We start from the raw sequence: 24,298 nt of genomic DNA, 5'->3' as shown, positions 1-24,298 counted from the left end.
TCTCTGTGATGCCACCTCAGAGTCTGGCCTCCTTAAAGCCTCTGAGGCAGGAAGGGAGCCCTGGGCTGCACTGAGAGCTCAGAGTGCCTCTGTGCATGTCCCACATGTGCTCCCTGTGCTCTGACACACACGCACTGCCGAGCTCATTTCAGAAGTCTAAGATTACAAAGCAAAGCCATTCTGGCACAACTTCTAGTGCTTCTGACACAAAGTGGCCTTTTGGGCCAGTGAGAGGCTCTGGGCTGCTCCCCTGGTGCAGATTGATGCTGAGGAGGAAGCTAGACCAGACTGGAATTTGGGTTGGATTCAAAGGAAAACTTAAAAAGTTTTGGGGAGGGGAGCAGATGCTCAGCTGGTCCAAATCAGGAGAGTTTTGTTGAAGCTCACGAAATGATGTCACCACAGCCTCAGCCCTGCTCATCTAAACAGTTCAAGGCTCTTGAGTTGGGAGAGCTCAGGTGGAGATCAGGAGCAGCCCCCTCCTCCCACCCCCCTGGCAGTGTCACCGAGGAGCTCCAAACCATCCTAGCCCTGAATGCAATTTATTCAGTTTATTCACTCCGTTTTTTAAAAGATGATGTTGACACGGCTGCTTGAAGCAGACCAGCTTTGTAAACACAGCCCTAATTTTACAAAGCACTCAGAGCTTGCAGCCATTCCCTTAAAATCACAGCTCTGCCTTGGCTGAGTGTTAACCCAGCCTGGAAAAACACCAGCCCAGTCTCGTGGGCTCTCTCTCTTGCAGGGCTGCTTGAGGCTCTCAATCCACTCTCTCTTATTTATATAGCCCCAAATTCTGATGTTAGACATAAATATGAAAGAGCCTTGATAAAAATGGCATTCAAAGCTTAATTTGTCCCTTTGTTAAAGGAGCTGTTGAACAGAGAAATTCACATTTGTGCTCCTGAAACCAGAAGGCAGCTGGAAATAGTAAATTCAACATTTTGCTTTTTGAAAGTCATATTTTAAAAATTGTTCCAAGCATTGATTCTATTACACTCCATCTTTGTAGCTGCACTCTTACAAAGGTGTGGGTGAGCTGCAGCTGGTGGAGGAGCTGGTGGAAGGTAACTCTGTGTGAAATCTGAAAGACCTAATGGCAAACCAAGGCATTCCTCTGGTCACATCCCCCAGAAAAGGCAATTTAAATCATGATTCTGCCTTGCATTGAGGCACCTGGCAGTGCAGTTCACATATTGTGCTCTTCTGCAGACTTTTTGCTCACATTTTGGGGGATGACCAGCCACATTTCCAAAAGACAAACCAAAGAGAAAACACAGTCCTGGCATGATTTAATCAAAAGATTTTTTTTTCCAGAGGGTGTGGATAAAAGTAGCCCTGAGTGGAGGACAAAAAGCACCCCCAAATTTTACATTAGGGGTCTGTCCCTGCATAGTTCACCTCCCACTGCTGCCCCGTGGCTGCAGATGAGGGAAGAAGGCTGCAAGGTTAATTCATTTCTTGATTTCTGCTTCCAAATGTCATTTTCTACCTGACAAGGTGGGAGCACCCAGCAGGAACAGCTGTGGCATGTGGGAATAGATGGGAGATGCCATCCATGGGAATGCTGTGCTCTGCCTGAGGAGAATTCCAGCACAGCAACGTGCCCAAGCCTCCTCCACAGCACAAGGCAATCTTTTTAGGAAATGTCACCATTCCCATGCCACCCACCCCAACCAGGGCTCTCCATCCTGGCTCCTGGATCCCCTGTTATGCCACTGAGCTGGAGCAGAGGCAGCAGGGCAGGTCCTGCCTGCAGCCTTCCCACAAAAAACATCTTTGGAAAGGGTCAGAGAAGTGATACTGACCCTTTGTCTTTCACAACACCACCAAGTTTTGGTGTAAACACAGAGTTCATGTGTTGGGCAGTTCCTGAAAAAGTCACTGACCAAGGGAACAACAAATAAATATCCCAAATAAGTAAATAAACAAATAAAGGAAGATGGTGTTTTAGCTGGGGGGGTCTTTTTGGAAAATGGGATAAAATGGGTCACACAGAAAAAGGCAGCAGGCAGTTCATGTCCTGAGGTGGGCTCAGGGAGGTGACAGCATCAGGAGCTCCCAAATTCAGGATCTTTCCACAACAGCAGACAGTTGCTCCTAAAATTGCATGGAAAACTAATTCCCCCTGCCCAGGATGCAGGAGAGATGGAAGGGAAGCTGCTCCTGCCTGTGGTGGGAGATGCCTTGGGGGGGAACACAGAGAGCACCAAGAGCTGCCCCCTCAGTGAAAGGACAGCACTGAAAAGCAGAAGAGAAGCAACAGGAGTTGGGGAAAAAGCTATTTACCATTTTAGCAGTTTTTTACTCTATTTATAAGCTACCTCACGTGTTCCCAAGCATAAAACCACCAGTGATGTCATTTCAGAGGGCACCAGCAGAAACACAGAAAAATGTGCTTTATGATCTTTCTTTGTGTTTTGCCTCAGCATCTTTTTCACTCTCTGCGAATGCACAACTTTTACACAACCCCATTTTTACTGACAGAATCTCCCTTTTGGAGGCTCAGCTACCTGCCTGAACATCTGCAGGGGGCTGAACACATTCCCCTTTTTTATGGGGAAGCTTCAAACAGGGTTTCTTCATTTTCAAAACACTTCCAACCAATTTGTCATTTTCCTTCCTCTTCAATTTTTTTTTTTTTTTTGGTCAGTGGATGGTGCACACAATATTGAGCAATAATAACCAGAGGAGGATGAAAACTGCAGCTTGAGAAGGGAGCTCAGGATATGATTCCTCCTCACCGGATGCCTGGAAGATGTCACTGAAATTCTCTCTCCCTTAGTGCAACCCGTGTGGAGCCAATATGAACTCCCAGCAAAGTGCTTAAAACCCCATTATTTATAATAACTGTTAAATGATGAGACATTGTTTACCCAGATTGCAAGATAAATTCTCACTTACAGAATGCTTGCCTGACCGTCCTGAACGTCATCTGGTTTTTATTTAAATGCAAAATGAAATTAGGCTCCCAATAACACAGCAGAAGAATTCAATAAGATGGGGCTTTTCACTTACAGTTTAATATTAACATTTTCCCATAAATGTTAATGAATAAAAGTCTACTGTTTTATATATTATCCATGGTGGGGAGACAGCAGGCTAGGAATGGAAGGAAAGCTAATCTTTTCATACCACAAATGAGGATATATACTTCAAGGAGGACTAAGTGTTCCCAGCATTGCCAGGGACCTGGCCACAACCCTCCTTCCTCCAGGGGCAGCCCCCAGAGCTGATCCCATGGGGATGCTCCAGGAGTCTCCACTGATCACTGAGATCCTCCCCCAGCCAAAATCCCTTTGGCTTTGTTTCTCATTTCCCCTGGCCCTCTCTTTCTCCCTGCCCACACCCCCCAAGGCACACTGTGAACATCAAACATCCAACACCATCCCTGCCCAGCAAGCCCTGATGCTCCCAGCCTGCAGCATGGAAAAGAAGGCAGATTATTGGGAAAATCAGGTGACTCTGTGTGATATTCTGTTAGAGAAAGGTGCAGGGTGATGGGAGGTGACAGGGAATGATCCAGCATCCAAAGGGAGAAGCACCAGGAGCAGGTCCTGTTGGAAGAGGGGATGAGAGGACCACAAGGTTGCCTCACACTGCAACGTTTGCATTGCCTTGGCTCTTGATTTCCCATTTACTGCAGAGGGTTTGCTGTGTGAATGTGTATTTTGCTGTTTGGTGACTCATACTTCATCTTACCTCTCTAATAAGTGTTCATTTAACAGTTTGACTGCTTAACAATTTATTGCACAAATGGGTCTCCATCCCACAGCCTCCTCTCCCATCTCCCCTGGAGAGGGCAATGCATAGTTTATGAGAGCTCTGTGATGGCCTGTGCTGCACATCCCAAAAATCAGCAACTACTCAACTGCTCTCTGGGGCTGCTGGGCTTGGGAGGAGGGACAGGAACTGTCTTGTCTTTATTCTGCCACCACCTCAGCAGCTGCAAGAGGTTTTGGCTCACAAAACAGCTGTAAAAATACCAGTCCTGGTTCAAATGCTGGGACCCGAGGGCTCTTATACTTACTGGGAGAGATATGCTTGCCATAAGTCATATCCTACACAAAAACACCACAGAAAGACTCCTGAAAGGAATGACAAGGTAATTACAGGAATTACAGACGGAAAAATCCCGTTGTCTCCTGCCCCCTTCCCAGTGTGGGACCGCTCGGTGTGGGGCAGGCTTCAGGCCTCAGACTTTTAAAGGGAAGATTTAATAAACACTGAGAAATATTTCTAAATATTTAGAAAACCCAAAATAACAGATTTCCAAGCCAAGCTGTGCAAACAGAAAATGAATTTAGAAAACTTGTTAAAAAAACCCAACAGCTTTTGCGTGCACCAAAACACATTTGGGTAGCAGGCATCACCTCGTGGGCAGGATGCTGCAAGCAGAGCTGGGAGGATGCTCAGCCCTGGGGAATACCTACCATGGATCTCCTCTTGCTGCCCCTGGAATCACCAGCAGAAGCCTCAGGGATGCAAAGAGCTTCATGCTTTAGGAGGGACTCAGCAGACAATTAAATGTGAGCAAAGCCAAGCTAGACAGGACAGAGCTTTGAATTTTCCTGTGAAATTCTGGAGTGCTGCAGTTAATTTGCTTAATCATTAGGAGGGAAAACCACAACCCCAAGCAAACAAAACAAGAAAAAAAAAACCATCACAGCAGCAAATCTCCAAGGGAAAAAGGGAACTGTGTCTCTGTTCACTGCTTTTGAGACAAAGCACTGGAAGAAAAATGTCCAGTTCCAATAATGTCATAACCTGATTACAGCCTGACCAGAAGAGCTAAAACACTTGCAGAACAATGAGTAAGAAATTAAGTTTTAAATTGAGTGCTGGCCCTCTCTCGTGTCACTTCTTTATATTCCAGTAGAAAGGACACTGCTGAGCTCATTTCATCTCGAGCAGAGTGAGATGCCTGGATGCAGACACCATTTAGTCATCTCCTATATGTTCCTCCCCATTTCTCTCTCCGGGAGGAATGACAAATCCAGGAATGTGACTGCACTTTGTTTTATTATGATATTGATTTTTCCTGCAGAGGGGAAAGTGCATTTATCCCCCAGGTCTGTGTGCTGGCAGGGAAGGGTTAACAAAATGTTTATCACAAAGCTGGCTTCAGAGTTGAAAGTAATGTGATCAGTAATGAATTTTGTGTTACATTAGGTTGTATAAATGGACAGACAAGCGCAGACAACAAGTGGCCAGGAGTCGGGGCTAATCTAATGATGTAAAAATAGAGACAGCACCAATTATACTTGGGGCCAGCTCAGAGCTCCTGCAGGGACTGCAAATGAATAGGTACAAATCAAATTACTGACTAATAGACGCACTACAAGAGAGGGCAGTCAATGCTAAATACATTAGGGCCTTGTGACCTCTCTGCTCTGAACAGCAGAATCCTAAATTTGACTTAAAAAAAAAAAAATCAAAGAAACTCTTGTTCATTTAAGGAGAGCAACAGAACAATGTTATTTGTGAAATGACTTGAGACACTTTGATATTTTTTGGTTTGTCCCCCTGTGGCCACGTTAGGTACGTGGCCCTTGGAAAGCTGAGAGAGGGTTTGCTTTTAGAACAAGGGAAAATACTCTTTGTGCAAAAGTTAAGACCTGATAACAATACAGTTATGTTACATACCAAAACATTTCAAAGCCATGTGCCTCTTTGTGGTGATGTTTTTTACTGCTACTTCACCGGCTGTGTCTGTATCAAAAATAAAATATTTCTTAAATAAAAAGGCCTTGATTTAATGAGAAGATAAAGAAAAGGAATCTCCCCACACCACAGTTGATAATAAGCAAATGCAGTTGATCAAGATTGTTATCAAATGGCAGAAAGTCAGAGGTGTCTTGTGGCATCAGTGCTCCCCTTAGAATTTTTCTACAAACAGCAATGAACCTGAATTCACATCAGAAATATTCATGGTATCAGCATTCACACCCCCTCCCCCTTAAATAATGAATGACCTGGAAGAAATTCCAGTGAAACCTCCCAGGGCTGGTGGCAAGATTGGATTTGGAGACATGGGAAATGACTGGGAAATTCAAAACGCCCTTGTTGGACCTGCCCAGGGCTGTGGGATGGGGCTCCTCAGGGACACCCTTGGACAGGAGAGAGCAAAAAACCCACACTGAAGTGCTTGAGATCCCAAAATGTGTGCAAGGCCAAGGCTCCTCTCATCCAGCACTTCCAAAATGGTGGCTCCTAAAGAGTCGGAATTTTCCTTTCTTTTCAACCAGGCCCATCCAAATAAACCTTTTGTAGGATGAACTGCACTGAGCTCCCAGACTTATTGGAGGGGGTAATTTAATCTCTGACCCTGGGATGAATATTCTGAAAGTTCAAAGGCTGCTTTTAGCATCGATGTCATTTGATCCACCAGTGGGTTTGCTGCCCAAGCTGGTTTTGCAGTGAACCTCTGCAGAAATCTCCTGGCAGAAATGCTCTTCAGGGGGAAAATAATTTGCTCTGTGTATCTATAGCCCATGTCTGAGTTAGGATAAAAAACAGCTGAGGAGAGAGAAGGGGGATATTGTCTTAGAAAAATGAAAGAGGAAGGAAGGAAGGAAGGAAGGAAGGAAGGAAGGAAGGAAGGAAGGAAGGAAGGAAGGAAGGAAGGAAGGAAGGAAGGAAGGAAGGAAGGAAGGAAGGAAGGAAGGAAGGAAGGAAGGAAGGAAGGAAGGAAGGAAGGAAGGAAGGAAGGAAGGAAGGAAGGAAGGAAGGAAGGAAGGAAGGAAGGAAGGAAGGAAGGAAGGAAGGAAGGAAGGAAGGAAGGGAGGAAGGGAGGGAGGGAGGGAGGGAGGGAGGGAGGGAGGGAGGGAGGGAGGGAGGGAGGGAGGGAGGGAGGGAGGGAGGGAGGGAGGGAGGGAAGGAGAGAGGGAGGGGAAGGTACCACTGAAAGCTCAAACTCTATAAAGGGCTAATCCTATTCCTGAAACTAAATGCACAGGTACATCAGTGTCCAGGTGGCTGCTGATCTTTGAATAAACCTTGTGAGCACGGATATTTTCTCCTGTGGAAAAAACCCCAGGATGGATGGTCCTTGAACAGGAGCCACCTTGCTCTCCCCCCCTTGCTTCCCACCTCAGCCAGGCACTCCAGGAAATGTGTGACTTCCCTTCTCCAGCCCCCAAATTTCACAGGAAGGTTCCAAAACCATCCCTCTGCAAAGCCCAGAGGTGTCCAGACCCAAGTTAGGCTCAGGCTTTGGGTTTTGGCTGGGGAGCAGGACCCAAAGTGCCTGGAGCCCCATCCCACGTTTCCTACAGGCCATTCCCTAACAGCACATCTAATTAGCTCCACTTATTTACATCCCATTAATCAGGTTAAAGAGTTTGCTTCAACATATGAGCTTCCTTCAGCGCATTATGAGTCTGTTCATGAAATTTGGAAGGAATCCAGGCAGTTTCCTCTGAGGTGCACCTCACTGTGCCTCCCGTGGGTGAGAGCTGACTTGGAGGCTTGCAGGAGTTTTGGAAGAAAGATGCATTTCAAAAAACAACCTGTTGCTTCCTTACTATAGGCTGATTTTAAATATTAAGCCTGGAAGTGATCAAAATACACTGGAAGGCTTAAAAAATGTACTTGCTGAAGGAAGAGGTGAAGCAGAGGATTTATTAATTACAGTATTTTTGGAGGGAAAGATTTCTAGCCTGAGCTGACAATTTCCTCCTGCCCAGTTTGAGTGGAATCCTGTCAGAGATATTTGTCTTCTGGAAGCAGGGTTTCATAAATCACAGTCCTAGGGTGGTTTTTATTTTGGAGGGGAATGCAATATGAAGCTAAAGCACACACTTAAGAACTGCACTGCAAATGTAAATATTGTAGCTGCTTGAAAACAAAGCTTTGCAAGCAAAAGAGGGCACTGACCACTAACATTTGTGTCTAGACTTGCATAATTTTTTTCTTTTCAGTGAGAGTTTGACAGAAACTGGAACAGCAAAAACATCTTTTTTGCATCTTTGCCAATTTATGCCTTCCTTGGAATTAAATGTGTATCTGGGCTGACAGCTTATGTACAGCAGACTCCACTTCAGATAGACATGGGTCATCTGAATAATTGGATAACAAGGGGAAAAGCTGGTTTCCCAATCAAGCCAACTTGCTGGACAACTGGAGTTATCATTTAGGTCACAAGGAAAGGAGATTTTTGGGGGGTTGTTGTCCAGCCCTGGTTCTTCTCCCACCCTCTGTCCGACAGCCCTTGGCACGGAGTCGGAGGTGGAGCAGCCCCATCTAATCCCCCCTTCCTGCAAATGCCAGATTATTCCTGATGTTTTCAGCATCCTCCAGCTGGATTTTTGTGCTGTGACCAAAAATCAGAAATACCCCGAAAATTTGGGCTATTTCTGCCCCTGCAGCAGCCAGAGCCAGGGTTAGTGCTGCCAGCCCTGCTTTGCAATGCAGCGGGGCAGGTACAAAACAAAGACTGGGAATGTCAGCTCCCCAGAGTGGTGTGTGCACCACAGCACACACTTCCTGCACACCCCTGCAGCCTATCAGCCCTGATTTCTATATAAACCCACGTGTCAGCTATGCCCTAACAGTTAAGGCATTAAAAGAATCTATTTATCTCTTGCCATTAAGTGCATGTCAGGACCAGTCGAGCACTTGACAAAGTCTCACTGTCCACCCTACTGCCCAGTTTTTGTCCACACATTGGACCTCAGCACTGCACAAATCTTCACATTCCCAGCTAGAAATATTCATTAATTTGTGCTGAGGTTTGAGTAAGACTTTGCAAGTTTTGTTAAATCTCTGCAAAATCTCTTTAAGGACTGAAGAGAAACCACGGAGCGCAATCAGGGGTTAAAGCATGTAAAACATAAAGGCATTAATAAATTAAGTTATTTCAGGATTATTAAAAGGATTATAAATTCCACAATTTTGAGTCCAATGCAGAAATATAAACACTGGTTTTGAAAGAAGCAGCAAGACAGCAATCAACTACCAACAAACAAAACTCCAGTGTCCTTTTCTGCTGAACTCTTTTCTCTGGGCAGCAGAGAACTCAAGGAGGAAAACTGAGTTTTTTCAAAGATAATTCAGTTCAGCCAAGCTGGGTTACGATATAAGTGGTTTGGGGGAAGTGAAAACTCTCCTACTTGTTATGAGCCAACAAAGACACCTTTTTTTTGAAGTGAGGGTAATGCAGCTCCACACTTATCTCTGCCCATTTATTAAGCAGCAGACAGATGAGAGCCCTTCCCTGTGCTCCCCAGGCTGAGGAATGGTGCTGGCAGCCAGCTCCAGCCCTCTCCCTCAGTGAGTGCAGCTCTCCAGGTACATCTGAGCAGGGCAGAACTTTTTCTGTCTGTCTGCTAAAGAGGAACAGCTCAAGAGCTGTTAGGGGATGGAAGTGGAAAGGGCACGGGAGTTCACCCTCTTATCACCAGGTTTTTTCTCTGCTGCTCTGAGTCACCACATGCCCAAATCCTGAGAATAAAGTGTGTTAGTGGTGGAGAGAATGCCACGACAGGCAGGGCAGCACAGAGTGTTAATGACAGGGAGAGGAGGCTGGTGGGATGGGGTGAGCTGGGTCAGTGCTCATGTTACTCATTATTGCTGCGTAAAATCGCTGCTCTGAGATGGCATCTATCTTACACTCATTAGGGAGATTTATGGGGCTGGAGCAAGGGCTGGGAGAAATCTCTCTGGATGAATATTAACTCAGTGATCGCATCTCTATAAACAGCTCCTTTCTGTCTTTACACCTGCAGGACTGTGAGCCTCATCTTATGCCAGAGAAGCTGGGACTCGCTGCCATCAGCTGGATTTGGTGAAAATGGAAGGAAAATGCAGAGCCCTCTCTCTGACCAAGTTCTTGGTTTACAATAGAATACACTGTCAAGTCTTCAGGGCACTCAGTCACCCTAACCTGGCCCATCTGGAAGGCTTCAGCTTTCAGAGGAGGTATTCCCCTCACCTTTCCCCTTCCACAGACAGCCTGAGGGGTGCTGACCCATTATCAGCAGTGGATACCCTCCCAAAGTTCACACTGATCACAGCCTGGGTCAGTAAGTGATGAAATATGTGCCTTTCTCTATTTTCATAGCCTGCTTTTTCCACCTTCCCCAGCCCTTTACAGACATGAGGTGACTGAAGTCCACACCAGCAATGTGAGGCATCTCTATCCTCACTGCTCTGCTGCAGCTTTGGACTCATGGACTCCTGAAGTGTCCTGGCCAAGGCAAAAAGCTGGTGAGGATTTGCACCAGAGCTGCAGCAGAACTGCACCTTTGGTGCTCAACCAAGCCTTTTGTTAATTCCAAATCTAACTCACCCTTTGACTTCATCCCTCTCAAGATGGAAAGCAGAGGAAAACAGTTGGCAGGGTGGGTTATGAAGGGGTTTCTGCACTGCTCACTGCTGCCTGGACCTACAGACAAGGGCTAAAATCCTGCTCCTCTGCATCCTCCTCCTCCAGTCTGGTACCTGCTCCCCAGTGAGCAAAGTCAGGATGAGCCCTGATGGGAGAGACTTCCCGAGGAGCAGGGAGAGCTCAGAGCAGCACAAGACCCCCAGTGACACATGAGGGCAAGAGCAAAAGGAAGAGACAGCTCCTGCTCTTCCTGAAAGGTCCATAGGTGGGCATTCCCACACCTTCCTGCTGGCTTCTCCTCTTTTGCCTTCCCAGGCAAGCTGCCAGGAGAGTGACAAGTGAGTTGGCAGCTGATTTTAGGGGCCACCATCACTCTGAGGTGTTTTTACTGGAGGTGTTTTTTGGAACAAGCTGAAATTAATGGAGACAATAAAGCCGCAGTAACTGCACTTTAATTTCTGAGCATCTCCTACCACGGGGCCCCTCCTGACAGCCTAATCTCTGATGTGCCATTCCATTTACTTAAACAGATGATACAATTTATCAATATAATGGACACTGATGAAGATGGATTAATTTGGATTACAGAACCAGCGCTTCACAGTGGCTCTATTGAGGACACAAAATGAGGATATGTGTGATTGTGGCATTGTTTGGAGCAGGGCAGCAATCTGCATTGGACGGGAAGCAGCAGAGCCCTTGTCCCAGCTATATGATAAGGAAGCTTCATGTGCCAATATCTCAGACTGTGTTTATGTGATCTACCACTAACTTCCTTTTATAATGACTGAGATCCCCACAAAAGTCAATTAACCAGACAGAGAGAGAGAGAGAGGGAGAGAGAGAGGGAGGAGCGTACAGAGAAAAGAAAAAGCGAAACTTAAAAAAAAAAAAAAAAAATTAAATAAAAATCACCATTGGGTGAGATGTACGTGATCTCTGATCACACCTCTTCTTTGTACCTGTTCCTGATCCCACCATGTCCCTGCTGGGGGACTCGCACATCGCGTCGGCCAGGCGCTCCCGCAGCCCCTCCTCGCTGTGCTCCATGGAGGACATGTGGCGCAGACCGAAGTTCTCGGGCCAGCTCCCACACACCTCCAGCAGGGTCACGCTCCGGTCGAAGGCACCTTCAACACACAAACGGGACACGTGTGGGACACTCCTTCTGCCTGTGCTGTGCTTTGGGTGCCTGGAGAGATGGGTTTAGCGCGGGAGCTGAAAGGTTGGGGTTACAGCACAGCACAGCTGAACACTAAGTATGAGCCAGATTCGACCAAGCAGCTGTAATCAAAAAGGGGAAATTAAAACACAGACTGGTGAGAGTCAGGAGAGCAGCACAATAACACAAATGTGAACGGCATGCATATATTTCTATATTAGATAACTAGGAATTATTTTTGAAGTTGATTAGTCTTCCACTGGGATGCTGCTGAGATGCTTCTTCGCCTCCTAATCTTGGACAATGGAAATGATAATTTTGTCATTGCTAATGGGCAGAAATTTAACCTAAATTCCCTTTCTGGCTCTGAAACAGAGAAGAGGCAGAGCTGCCTTGTGCTGATGAAGGAACAAATGGATCCCTTCCCTCAGTCTGGGATATCTGTGGGTTTTCTCTGCTCCTGCACTGGGAAGTTTCAGCTCAAACGTGCTCCAACAGAGGCTTTTTCACCAGCAGCCCCTGCTGAAGACTCTGGCTCTTGTGAGGGAGAGCACGTACCTACAAAAGATCCTCCAAATAATTCCTTGACTTGCAGTTATTACCTCATTCACAGCAGGGTATGATGTTCTGCCGAATGCAAAGATTAGATTCTGAATTCAGGATCACTTCAAAGTACAAATTAAAATTATTCTCCTTTATTATACAGCAAGTCTTCTGCGAAGGCTTACTTAAATCATTCCCACTTGGAACAAGATTACAGTTATGCTTTGTTCCTTCAAGCACATACCATTTACTCCACTATTAGGTAACTGAATATGCAGCGTTCATCGTGCCTGGTTTCTGCCAGCCTGCCGAGGGGGAAAAAACGCGAATGCCAATGTTTCTCAGAGTTAAAAGTACATGAAACACGTCCTTGTTATCAGGCCTTTGGTTTTCCCCTTTGATCAGCCGTCAGAAACTATCTACACTTGTAGTCTGTGACTGTACAGCTTCACAGCACACCCCCTGCCACTGACAGGTGGTAATAGAAAGGGTGAGAGACCGAGCCCCGCGGCAGGCGGCCCTTCCTCTGATAACGCCCCGAGCAGCGGCTGATAACGCTGGTAAACACTCGGCCACCAGCTCATCCATGCATCAGCAAAGAGGGCCCAGATAATTCTCAGCCCTAATGGCACGGGCTGAAGCGCCAGGGCTGGCATTCAGGGATTTATATGGGCTGCAGTGGTGGCTGCTGCCTCCTGAATTTCATCGGGGTTGATTTATCTCCCGGCCTGGCTGCGGAGTGGATTCCTGGCACTGGAAAACCATCAGCACTGGGATGGACTCCACCAAAAGGGACCCTGGCTCTGTGATACGCGCACTTGAACTCTGGATGAATCCCAGTTTCAGCCCAGACGAGGAATGACCAAATATTTCAACTCCTAATGGCTCTCTGGATTTATAAGGTTGCTCCAGTCTACTAATTTGTTTTAAAGTGAGGGTTCTTGAAGCTTGTTTGAGAAAATGTAGGGAGGAGGCGAAGTAATTTCGATGATGTTTAAATCTCTACAGCATTTTCATGATGTCAGCTCTCCTAAAGGCAGGAGGAAAAGCAAAATTTGGGATGATTTTTTAAGCTTTTTTTCCCCCCAAGTCATCCTTCTACAGTTTCATGCAGCCCTGAGACCTCCTCTCCAAGACCCCACGGATTTCAGTTGTTTTTGACAGAGCTGTTCATGTACCCTGAGAGTGATCAGGGAGACTTTTAAACCTGCTTCCCAAACCTCAGGGAAGCAGCAGGGACACGATGAGCTCCCACAGGTTTGCAGGGCTGTGCCAGAGATGAGAAATCTCCTCTTTCCTGGTGTCAGCCCTTATTCCAAAAGTGAGAAATGGGAGCATTTCTGCTCCTATAAGCAGACATATGAATAATAAGGCAAATGGCTTTTGAAGCTCTGCCAAGATGCCTGCTTGTGTGTACAGGGAGAAACTTCATGGAGTGCTGGGCTCTGGCTCCTGAGATCCTTGAGTGAGAGCAAAGGAGACAAGTGCAGTGTTACCTCTGCAATCAGGGCCAGGAGCTGCCAAAACTTCTTAGCAGCAACGTGTGAGGCTGCAAGTGTTAATGCAAATGCAGGTTAGAGGGATTAACTGCACTGAAAGTTTGCTTGTAAAAAAATGTGGGGCTGGGGAAGCTGTAGTTTTATCTTTCCTCCCTTTTCACTCCTTCTCCGTGGTAGCAGTGCACATCTGGCAAGACCATTGATATCCAGACATCCAGCTGGGATTCAGCAGCCACCACTGCAGCCCGTGGGTGACTGCTCTGCCTGCAGCAGGCAGGGGAGGTCCTTGCACCATCATCTGCTCTGTGGCACCCACAAATTCCCCCTAATTTCAATACAGACATTGATAAAATGGGTTCCAGGTAAAGCTGAACATGCAGAGTGTGACTCAGGTTGTTCAGGACGTGGGGGTAGAAAAGGGGACCTTGCTTGAGCAGGCAGGTTCTTTCCTCCTGTAAATCCCCAGCTCTGTCCCTCTCTGATGTAAAACAAAATAGTTTCAAGAAAAACAAGATTTATTGTCACAGACCTTCCTCTTCCTCTTGCCAGTGCATCAGCAGACAGCACATGTATCAGAGTAAAAAAATTCAATATTTTTTTCAAGACACAATTAAGTTCTGGGTATTTTTACACCTTGGAAAGTGACTCTGGAGTGTGTGACATGGCAGTGGGCTGGTTGCTGCCAGGAGCCTTTGGGTGCTTTGCCCTGCCTACATCATTCCCTGCATACATCCCTCCCAACAGCACACAGGATAATGGCATTAAACATCCACTGATAGCAGCCCACCCTATCTCTGCTATTTATTATATTGTAATCTCTCCTGCTGGCTGCCTCGCTCTCCCCTTTTCAATCCCAGTATCTCACTTGATAAGGTATCAAATTCCCCATCGCCGGCCAGGGGGGAGTTTACAAACAAACCTGGGTGGAGAGGGCTGCTCTCAGAATGGCCAAACAGAACAGAACCAGAACAGAACCAGGGAAGCAGCGGGGCTGAGAAAGCTCCTGCTGACCCCAGGGCTGGGGGAGGCAGGCTGACACCCTGCTGAAACCCTCCTGACAGGCACCAACCCAGCCCCTGACGTGGGAACCCAGAGTTCCCTCTGTGCCCCAGCCTGGTCACAGCTTTGGTGGGGAATAAATAAATAAAAAAAATAAAAAATCATTTAGGAGCAACTCAAGGGTGAGCAAAGCAGGCATTATGTGAGTCTGGCCATTATTTGTGAAATCCTGGTGAAATCTCATTAAATCACTGAAAAGAAATCTTATTGACTTAAAATTGTGTCAGTATTTCATCCTATTGCATGGTGCTTTCAAGCCTGCAGAACACTCACTTCTCCTTTATTTACTGAAGATGAAACTGGGTGGGAATGAAGATCATCAGCCTCCTGTGTATGATGTCCAAGATCACCTTAGAACCCCAAATCCACGCAAATGGAACAAGCAGGACCTTGTCTTGACCACACAGGTCACCAGTGCTTTGTTTTGCAATTCCAGCCCAAATGCTCTGAGCTAATTCTGCTTCACACACAGAATTTTCCTAATAAATCTTTAATTTTTGCCTGAAATCAATCTCCCACTTCTCTCTTTCCACAGACAATTGCCTCTCAAGGAGCACCACCCTTTTCTCTTGCCACTGCTGATGGAGCAGAATCAGGTTCCCATCTTTCTGCTTAACATTTCTTGCATTTTATTAATGGCAAAGGCCTCTGTCATTACTCACACCAAATTACCTTGCTTAGACACACAGGATTTGTCTCTAGCACTACAATTGTTTCAAGGCTTTTAATATAAAAGCAAAATAAATTTTACTGAAGAAAGGAAAAGAAAACCCACCCTAAACCTTGGAAATGTCCTTTCATTTCAAAGCCCCACCAACCAAAAGCAAGAAAACCAGAGAAACTTCTCTCTAGTAGTAAAAAGTATTTTTACAAAATGTTTTAATGCTTCTAGTGTGTTATTTTTCTAAGTCAGAATAGCTAAGCTAAATCTTTCACCATAGCTCTTTAATTCAAAAGCCAGGGGAAATTTTTTTCATTAAACCTCTGGACGGCTTTGTTTAAAATATGAAATCAAGTAGCTCCATTTCCTGTCTTCTAAGGAACAGTAAATCAAAAAAAGAACATTCTCCAAAAATATAGTAATGGTTCTATTAAAGAGCTTGACAGTTTTGAGCCTCACCTTGCACATTGCAACATACGTGTGAGCAAAAACACCGGAGCCAAGAGGAGGGGAAACGACCTGCCAATTTCAATTGATGAAAGATGCACCCTGATCAATGGCATGCCTTGACCCTGCGTGATGTCAGACCCTGAGGAGCAACCAGGAGGGACAGAAGGGTTGCCCATCACCTCTCCTGCTTCTCCTGGCTTTTTCAGGAGCAGGAGTGGACTCTGGAGGGACTCTGGCTGGTGACCACAGCAACGCCTGGAGTGGGAACCCCCGGGCGTGAGAGGAGCCAGGGCATGGAAACTCCTGGCCCAAAGCAGTGAGTCAAACTGCACATACCTCGTTTGAACATGAAAGGTTGAACTTTCCTACAGGCTCTGCCAATTCCCTTCCCTGCCATAACTTTGGGAAGGCCACAAAGCGGCCGCTCTGAGCCCTTGAAGGGGAATCCGGGTAAATTCTTTATTTGAGTGTGGAGAAGCATCATCCCCCTGACCTGCCCTGGATCTGCTGGGTCTGTGCTCATGGCACGTGCTCCTCTCCTGTGCATGGCTCACACGCTGCCACCCCTGTCTCCCCCAGCACAGCAGCTACCGAGGGGCAGCACGCTGGTACACCGAGGTGTGAGCGTTAATTATGGCCTTTGGAAACCACGGCAGGAGCCACAGCCTTTGGAGTGACTCTGCTCCCTGTCATCCTCCCTCCCATAGGGCTTCTTTTTTTCCAGAACTGCTCACAGTTCTGCTATAAACAGGACATTACTCACCAGCTCTGTATCCTGTGAGTGCATTTAATTAATGGAGCCTTCAGCCGGGGTACCCGGTCCCACAGGCACCAACACTTCCAAATGCCTTTGAACTCTTGGCTAAGTGAGGCTGAGAAGTTGCTTGTCCCGCCTCAGAACTGCAGCCTTGTAAACAAAACTGCTGTTTATTCTCTGTCAGGATCTCTAGATGAGTTTGGGGCAGACCCACAGCTGCCAGCAGGAGCCCAGCAGCTCCAGGATGGATGTTCAGGGTCCCCCAACCACTGCCCACATGGCCACAAACTCAGCTCAGTGGCCCAGGCAGTGCTGGGGATGTCCAGGATCATGGTGCAGGTCCTTAGGGATCATCCCACCCTCCTCCTCCTCCCCATATCTCAACAAACTCTGAATAGCCCAGTGCTCCTGCACAAGGGGTTAACCAGGGGCTCAGGAGATTTGGGATGGTCAGGAGCCATCACAGCCGTCCTTGAAGGCTTGCAAATGTGAGCAAGGCTGCAATTTTCAGAGCTGGAGCAGCGAGATATTTTTATAAATACATAAATCTTTTCAAGGAAAAACAAATATAGAGAAAAGAATGTAAACATTATTGTAAAATGCATAATAAAATGCCTGTTGTTTGTTAATTTTGCTCCTTATTATCCAGCCTATCTGTACCACCGATGTTGAAACATTTGCCTTTTAAAATTTTTTTTTTATACTCCCTTATTCATTTAAAAATAGTTTCCTGCATGTTATATGAATAAGCAAAACCTAAGGTTCTAAATCCAGGGGAACTTTGAAGTATGAAACCCATGGTCTATGGGAACTATGTTTTCATTAATCAAAGTAGATGTTTCTAAAGCCATCAGATTTATCATGACTGGATTTCATATGTGAAACCCAATATACACACAGACATACACTGCTTGTCCTTTTGGATTAGTCCTGACCTTTTACTCTCCTTTCTGAAGGATCTGCCTTTCCTCAGAGCGGGGCTGCCCTGCTTTGCCAGAGCAGCCTTGACAAAGTGCGTTTCCAACTCCCTGCTTTCTGTGTCTGACTACGAGTCTGGGCTAAGGTCAAAACATAAATGATTAAGTGTATTTATTAAACTCTGCCTTTGCCTTGAATGCTCCCAGTGCCTGTCAGATGCCATCCAAGTGCAGATTCCTGCTGCCAGCACACCTGGCCACCAAACGAGGGGCCCCGAAAGCAGAAGGGAGCCCCCCAAAGCCCCCCCAGCACTGCCAAGGGCTCCTCCAGCCCTCCTGGCTTCCCCAGGGCATGGAGGTTAGTGCAAGGACATGGGATGTTTAAAAACTGGAGGCAGGATGTGACAGGCATCCAAAGCAAGGCTTCAAAAGAGAAAACGCAACAAAACGCGCGCTTGGTGTCAGCAGGGAATTTGTGTGGTGGTGCCAGAATTTTGCAGTATTTTGCAGAATTCTGCAGTATTTTGCAGTACCAGAAGCACAAGACTTTGTCATCTTGCCTTAAAGAACAACACAAGGGGCTGGGACACAGGTGGGCACAGGTGGGGGCTGCCAGAGGTGGCACCCACGGAGAAGGTGCAGCTCTCCCAGCCTGAGGAGCACAGTGCCCTGAACAATCAGCTGAGAGCATTTTTCCAATACTGGATGCTATTTAGCTGCCTAAAAGCAAAAAGAGATGGAATCTACAGTATAACTGGATGCTATTATGATTTTGAAAACAACATCACCCTTTGTAATAAAATTAATTTCTAAGAGAAAACTTTCCCCCTCCCCCTTGAACGGCAAGATTTGTGCATATTTTAATGCTTTACAGGATCAGAACGCCTGGAAAAAATCAGGAATGCTACAACCAGCCCCAAGCCCCCTTAGAGATTAACATTTCTTTATATTTAATCCTGGCATAAGGCAGAGTGTCCTGAAGAACCCAGGGTTCTGCACAAGCCTGTGTTACCAGGTATGAATCTGCACAGCAAAAAAACTTCACCTGATGTTCTTTCAACCTCCAGGTCTGGAAATTTCATTAAAAAAGGATTCACTAAAGATCTTCAGCACTTTTTCGTTTTTGCAAGGTTGGAAATGTTTTCTTGTGGTATTCACATACTTATAATTCTCAGTCCTGGTTAAAATTAGAAAATCCAGTAACTTTTTTTCCCCCCCTAGTAAATTTTCCCACTCTCCGAAGATCTACGACTTAGCTAAGCTTACAATAAGATGATTATTGAGATTTTCAACAATGCCTAGGAAATTTAAACACAGAATGAATTCCATTAAATCTCAGTGGAGGCTTTTTTAGACTTCTCCAAATAAAAGCAGCAATTTTAGGATGCTGAAGCCTTTTGTGCTGGCTTTGGTGGGGAAAACACTGTGTGAGATGCAGGAAGGATACATCTGGTATTTCAGTGACACCACATAATGATCCTTATTCCTTTATATGCCAAGTCATTTCTGAACTCTTGGGAAGAGGTTTGTAGTCATACCCTGTCTTAACGAGGTAGAAATATGCCAATTCCACTGCAGGGACTGGAATAATATATTACTTCCCTTAAGAAAACAGATTTATCTTGCTTATTATCAATCTCGTGGCATGTGCAAATGCACAGCTATATACACATGTACAGAGGACACATAATGGATTAGAAAAGGCTCATATTTACCCACAAGTAAGGAAAGATCTGACAACTCATCGGGGTTTTTGGGATAACCCAGATCTTATGTTACACTTTGAGACACAAGTGTGGATTTGTCATCTTGCATGAGCCTTAGTGGTGACTGTGTGAGCCAAGGAATTTAATTCTGATTGTTTCATTTGAATTAAACAAAAATCTTAGTGTTGAAAAAACATTGGAACTGTGCTATGTACTAATATATCACTCAAATTGTAACGGGAGACTCCTTCTTGTGTAATAGCAACAGAGAGTGTGGAAAGGCCAAGTTCATCGTGGGGAGAGTTGATCTGCAGCTGAATCTTGGGGATACCTGCTTGAAACCTGCTGCAAAGGAGGGGGGAAGGCTTGCCCATGCCAATCCCAGCTGGATGGAGCTGCACAAACCCTGCCCAGGATCCTCAGCATCCTCCACACAGCACGCCCAGGCTGCCAGAGACACAGAGCTCTGCTGGGCTTTGGGTAATTTCTTCTTTAAAAATCATTTGCAGCATGAGAGATGTTCACAAACAAGGGGAGAAAATGGGCAGTTTCTTGTTAGCCAGGACAGGAGAGAGCTTGGAGCAGAGCATCTGTGGGGAAGCAGCTGAGCACCGAGGCTCCGGAAACAAGAAATTTGGTTTATATCACTAACAACCCGTTAGGAGAGAAACTGGAATAGTTTTTGCATTATAAGAGCAAATATTTCTCTGGTCTCATATCACCTTTCCCAGATGAAACATTTCACAACCCAGCTGACTTATAAACAGAAAGCAAAATATTTTCCTAAGGTGGATCAGTGATCCCACTCGGGACTTCCAAGCTGTAATTTATTTGTCTTACCTCACTGTGAGATAATGTGCACGCTGGTTCCAAGCTACTGTCTAATCACTGCCTGGACATGGATAAAGAAATCTCACTTACAAACACCAGGCACTCTCTGGGTGTTTGGGAATTGGTCACAGGGTGACTCTTCCTGCTGGTTTGTGCCCAGCAGGGTGGCAGTGCCCAGCTCCTGCAGCACAAGGTACAAAATTCCAGAATGGTTTGGATTGGAAGGGACCTTCAAGACCATCCTGTTCTATCTTGTCATTGGCAGGGACACCTTCCACTACTCCAGGTTGCTCAAAGCCCTGTCCAACCTGGCTTTGGGCACTTCCAGGGATCCAGGGGCAGCCACAGCTTCTCTGGGTACCCTGTGCCAGGGTCTCCTCACCCTCACAGGAAAGAGCTTCTTCCTAATGATGAACCTTCTGCCACTTCTGGAGCAAATCTGAATCACCATACAATTTATTAGGGTTATATGCAATGGGGTGAGCAGAGCCTGCTGCAATCACAGCTTCCCCTCAAATATTTTAACATATTTCAAACCTAGCACAAGATGGACTCAGGTGTTAAACCAGAGTGATGGAAATGTTTGTGTTTGGGGCAGCCGAGCAGCTGCCACCAGGATACAGCACCATTAACTTCAGGAATTGGTTTGGAAACTCAGCAGCTTCTTAAGTGAGTGACCAAGATCAGGGAATGGAGAAGAGATACAAAATACACCTAAAGCAGTGAGGCAGAATGAGTTTTCAGGGCTGATAGAGAGAATTTTACTGCTTACACCAGGGAAGAGCTGGAACATTGAGGTTTAATTAACTCACAAAGGTGACCACAATGAAATCTGCCTGAGGACAGCCCAGTGCAATGCCACATCTTCATACAAGGTGTGAAAACGCAGATGGGACCTCCAGAGCCACTCCTGCTCTGGCCAGGCAGCACATCCCAGGTACTCCTCCATCAGCTCTGAGCATTTTGGAAATTGCTTGCTCCAAGTCCCTAGATCCCCCCAAGAACCCTAGAAAAATGTGCTTCTTTAAGGACTACAGAGAAACATGAAATTTTATGTTTAGAAAGTAATAAAAGCTCAACTAAACCTTAAACTTGTTTCCTTGTAATCCTTCCAAGGCAGGGAAGATAAATTTTTTGGCCCCATTCTGAATTCATTAAACGCGTGTGCCAAGCTGCACGAGCAAATTATCTGAGCTCCAGCAAGGACTGGACCTACAAAGCACTGAAACCTCTGGTTCTGAGCCAGCTTAAGCATATACTTACTTTTAAGCATGCAAACAGCCCCAGTGACTTCAATGGGAGTATATATGCTGAAAGTTAAGTGTGTGCTTAAGTGTGCTGCTGGAGCGTGGCCAGAGCACTGGGGAACTCACAGCACCAAGGGCTGATCTCCTCCCAAACCATGCAAGGCAGGGATTTCACTGCAGCCAGGCAGGACACAGCTGGGCAGCAGCCAGCAGCCCCTGAAGTTCTCCTCTGCATCCACAGAGGAGGAGGTTTTGCCCTTGTCACTTGTGTTATCCATCAGGCATCTGGTGGCTGGATAAGGCAGAGCGACGTGGCAAGGTGAGATGATGGAGTGAAAAAATGATCGCAGCTGGCACGTCCCAGCCGGAGGCTCTCGGTCAGTGAACTCATCTCCCTCTGCTCCTCAGCACAGCCTCATCTCCCTCTGCTCCTCAGCACAGCCTCATCTCCCTCTCCTCCCCAGCACTCAGCTCACAGGGACTCAGCCTTGCCCAGCTCCAAGCTGGTTGCAGCAACTCCAAGTGTGGAGAGGAGTTCAGGCAGCTCGTGGCTGACAGCAAAGCTTCCAGCAGCAAGAACTCCTGCATAAAAAAGTCACACAAGGTCTTTGGCTGCCTTGAGTGACAACAGCATTTTTGCACTTGACAATGGCACTGACCTCCTGCTAAAGAAATCACTAAAGGTGACTAGAAGGGTGTGCCTGTGGGGCATCACCCTAATGGGGATGGATTAAAAGGGAAACTTTCCTTACTCTTACTTTTTTTCCCACAAAACCAGAGAAAAAGATGGAAATGGGTGCATCAACCCAGAATAATGCAAAATAAATCACAGTTAAAAGGTAAGTCTGATAATTCATGTTGTTGAATCACAGTGTGTCCTAAGTTGGAAAGACAAGAACTGGATTTTTATAGTCAATTTTATTTTTTTTTCCTTCACTAAACCCCGTTTTGGAGCACTGATGGCAAGGACATGCTTTGCTCTGATTTATGATGCAACAAAACCTCTAATGCAATTTGGGATAGACCATTCCACCAGGAGTCACCTGGTACAGCCAGAGGGAAGAAGGAGACATTTTGGTGGAAGTCCAAACCATGCCAACCCAAAACCCTGCCTGACCCAACAGATTTCCCTGGATCTAGGAAGAACCACTTGAGTTTTCATGGCACTGTGGCCCTGTCCTAGGATGGTCCAAGTGGGTTTTTCTCACTTCCCACTTCCCCAGGAGGTTCTGATTTAACTTCAGAGCACCTGCAAAAGAAACTTTAGAGCAACTGACTTCAGGATGCCAGGAACTGTGGGATCATCCACACCTGGAGCTGCCCCAAAACACGGGGGAGAGGAGCCCCAGGTCTCTCCTCATGGACCAAAGTATCAAAAACCAGCACTGTGACTGTGACTTTCTGGGTTATAACACCTAAAACCTGCTGCAAAATCAGCTTCAAGCCACAAGAACAGTTTGATGATTATAAAGATGCTGCTTGCAAAGGCAAGATGGATTCTGAGAGCTGCAGCCTACCATTCTTGTGGACAATAAATATTCCACTTAAATCATGGCTTGTACATATTTGAAAGGATAAACCTGCTACTAATAACCACGAATCAAAAGAGAAGATTCCAATTTTTATGCCAGAAAACAAAAATCTTCAGTGTGTTATAAACAAGTATCCATCATTATAAACGAAGTTCAGCATGTAAAAATCCAAAGATGGAGTTTATTGTCTTTAATGGCTGAGAAATGACAAGAGTGTTTGGTTGAAAAGGAATTTAGCAAGAAGTAGTTCTGTACAAGAACCAAAATCTGTCTTTAAACAAGAGAATCACTGCTGACAGTTTTACAGTAGAATTAAGCTGTGGTGAACTCTCAGAAGTGGGGCTAATCACAAGTTTCTGGGGAATTTAATGTGGAAAAGAAAGCTGATTATTAGGGAGACTGATGTAATTCAGGTAGAAGCTGATCCCATACCTTTTCCAGACTAAAATGATGAGTGAAACCGCTGATGTTTTGCAGAGGGAATTCTGCAGCCTGCAGAACCACCTCCTTTGGGGAGGATCTGAGAGCCCATTGGATCCTGTGCTGCTCCAGCTCCAACCATCCTCCCAGCAGCTCGAGGCTTCGGCAGGAAAAACTGACTTTAAACCAGAGAGAAACAAATCCAAGGAGGCAAGGAAGCTGATGAAGATATGAGAGGGATGCAGCACTCGTGATGATGTGGCTGTGTAAATTCAAGGGGAAGTATTTCCTCCAGTGGGCAAGCTCAGAGGTGGAAGTTGTCCAAGGGGAATCTCTCAAAAGCCCTGGACAGCAGCAAAAAACATGACAAAAAAACTTGCCAAATGTTTTAGTGCTGTGCTGAAAGATCAAGGTGAAAGGAGCCTCTGCGCTGGAAGCCTCGGAACAAAGACAGAATTTCCTGGAACGGAGCACGGAGCTGTTCAAACCCATCATCCCAGCTGTGAACTGAAGAAATAACAGTAATAACTTTATGGAGAGAGAAGGAAAAAGGAAGGGGGAGAAATGAAGTAAAATCTTTTGCCAGATCTAGGTAACACCGGCGTCCCAATCTGCAGATTAATTTAAATCGAGGAATGAGAAAAAATCTGCGGGACGTGAGATGAAGGAAAGGAAATATTTCTAAGCACATGAAGTGACCAGGCTGGGAATGTATCCTGGGAGAAGTCACTTTTGCTAAGCACAATTATTACCTTTGATACATTAAAAACTCAACAGAGGCACGAGGAGTTTCCTACAAGGAGAACAGATTCCAAAAGTCTGTGAGGGCACGTTCAAAGCACCGGGGGAACAGCGGGGCAGCTCTGGTGTCTATCAAGCCATGTTTATTGATGTTCTTGCTAGCTGAGGCAAGGTTTGGGAACACGGATCATAACACCATTTTTATACCCTATAAAATACACTGTGAAGTGATGAGAAATGGGAATTGCTGAGCTGCACCAGGCAGGTCCTTTACAAAGGAGTGAGCGCTTTCGTGAGAGTTTTTACAGCGCTGAGAGCAATTCTCCTCTTGCTGTGAAAAAAAATTGGGAAGCCTCCAAGGCATATGTTTCACAAATCTCCAAAAAGTGGAAAACAAGATTCCAAGAGGAGAAGTGTGAGAACAGAAGTTCAGGGCGAGCTTC

The 24,298-nt window shown here is 46.0% G+C and overlaps 1 protein-coding gene across 10 annotated transcripts in view; it reads right to left on the bottom strand.

The window, feature by feature from the left end:
* BCAS3 (BCAS3 microtubule associated cell migration factor) overlaps positions 1–24,298 on the bottom strand; it is a 300,344-nt gene that overhangs the window by 9,903 nt on the left and 266,143 nt on the right. For 3 of the 10 annotated variants that reach the window (XM_064394983.1, XM_064394985.1, XM_064394984.1), the window contains 2 exons: positions 11,293–11,460; positions 5,647–5,712 (listed from right to left, as the gene is read on the bottom strand). The exons of 1 other annotated variant lie outside the window; for it this stretch is intronic. In XM_064394983.1, coding sequence (XP_064251053.1) covers positions 5,647–5,712; positions 11,293–11,460 — 234 coding nt within the window. Of the gene's footprint in view, positions 1–5,646; positions 5,713–11,245; positions 11,461–24,298 lie in introns of all 10 variants that reach the window. 6 more of the 10 variants (XM_064394986.1, XM_064394987.1, XR_010349455.1 and 3 more) reach the window with 5 other exon arrangements.

This window comes from Passer domesticus, chromosome 19, assembly GCF_036417665.1.
Source record: "Passer domesticus isolate bPasDom1 chromosome 19, bPasDom1.hap1, whole genome shotgun sequence".
NCBI classification, from domain to species: domain Eukaryota; kingdom Metazoa; phylum Chordata; class Aves; order Passeriformes; family Passeridae; genus Passer; species Passer domesticus.
This window is presented reverse-complemented; position numbering and strand designations above follow the sequence as displayed.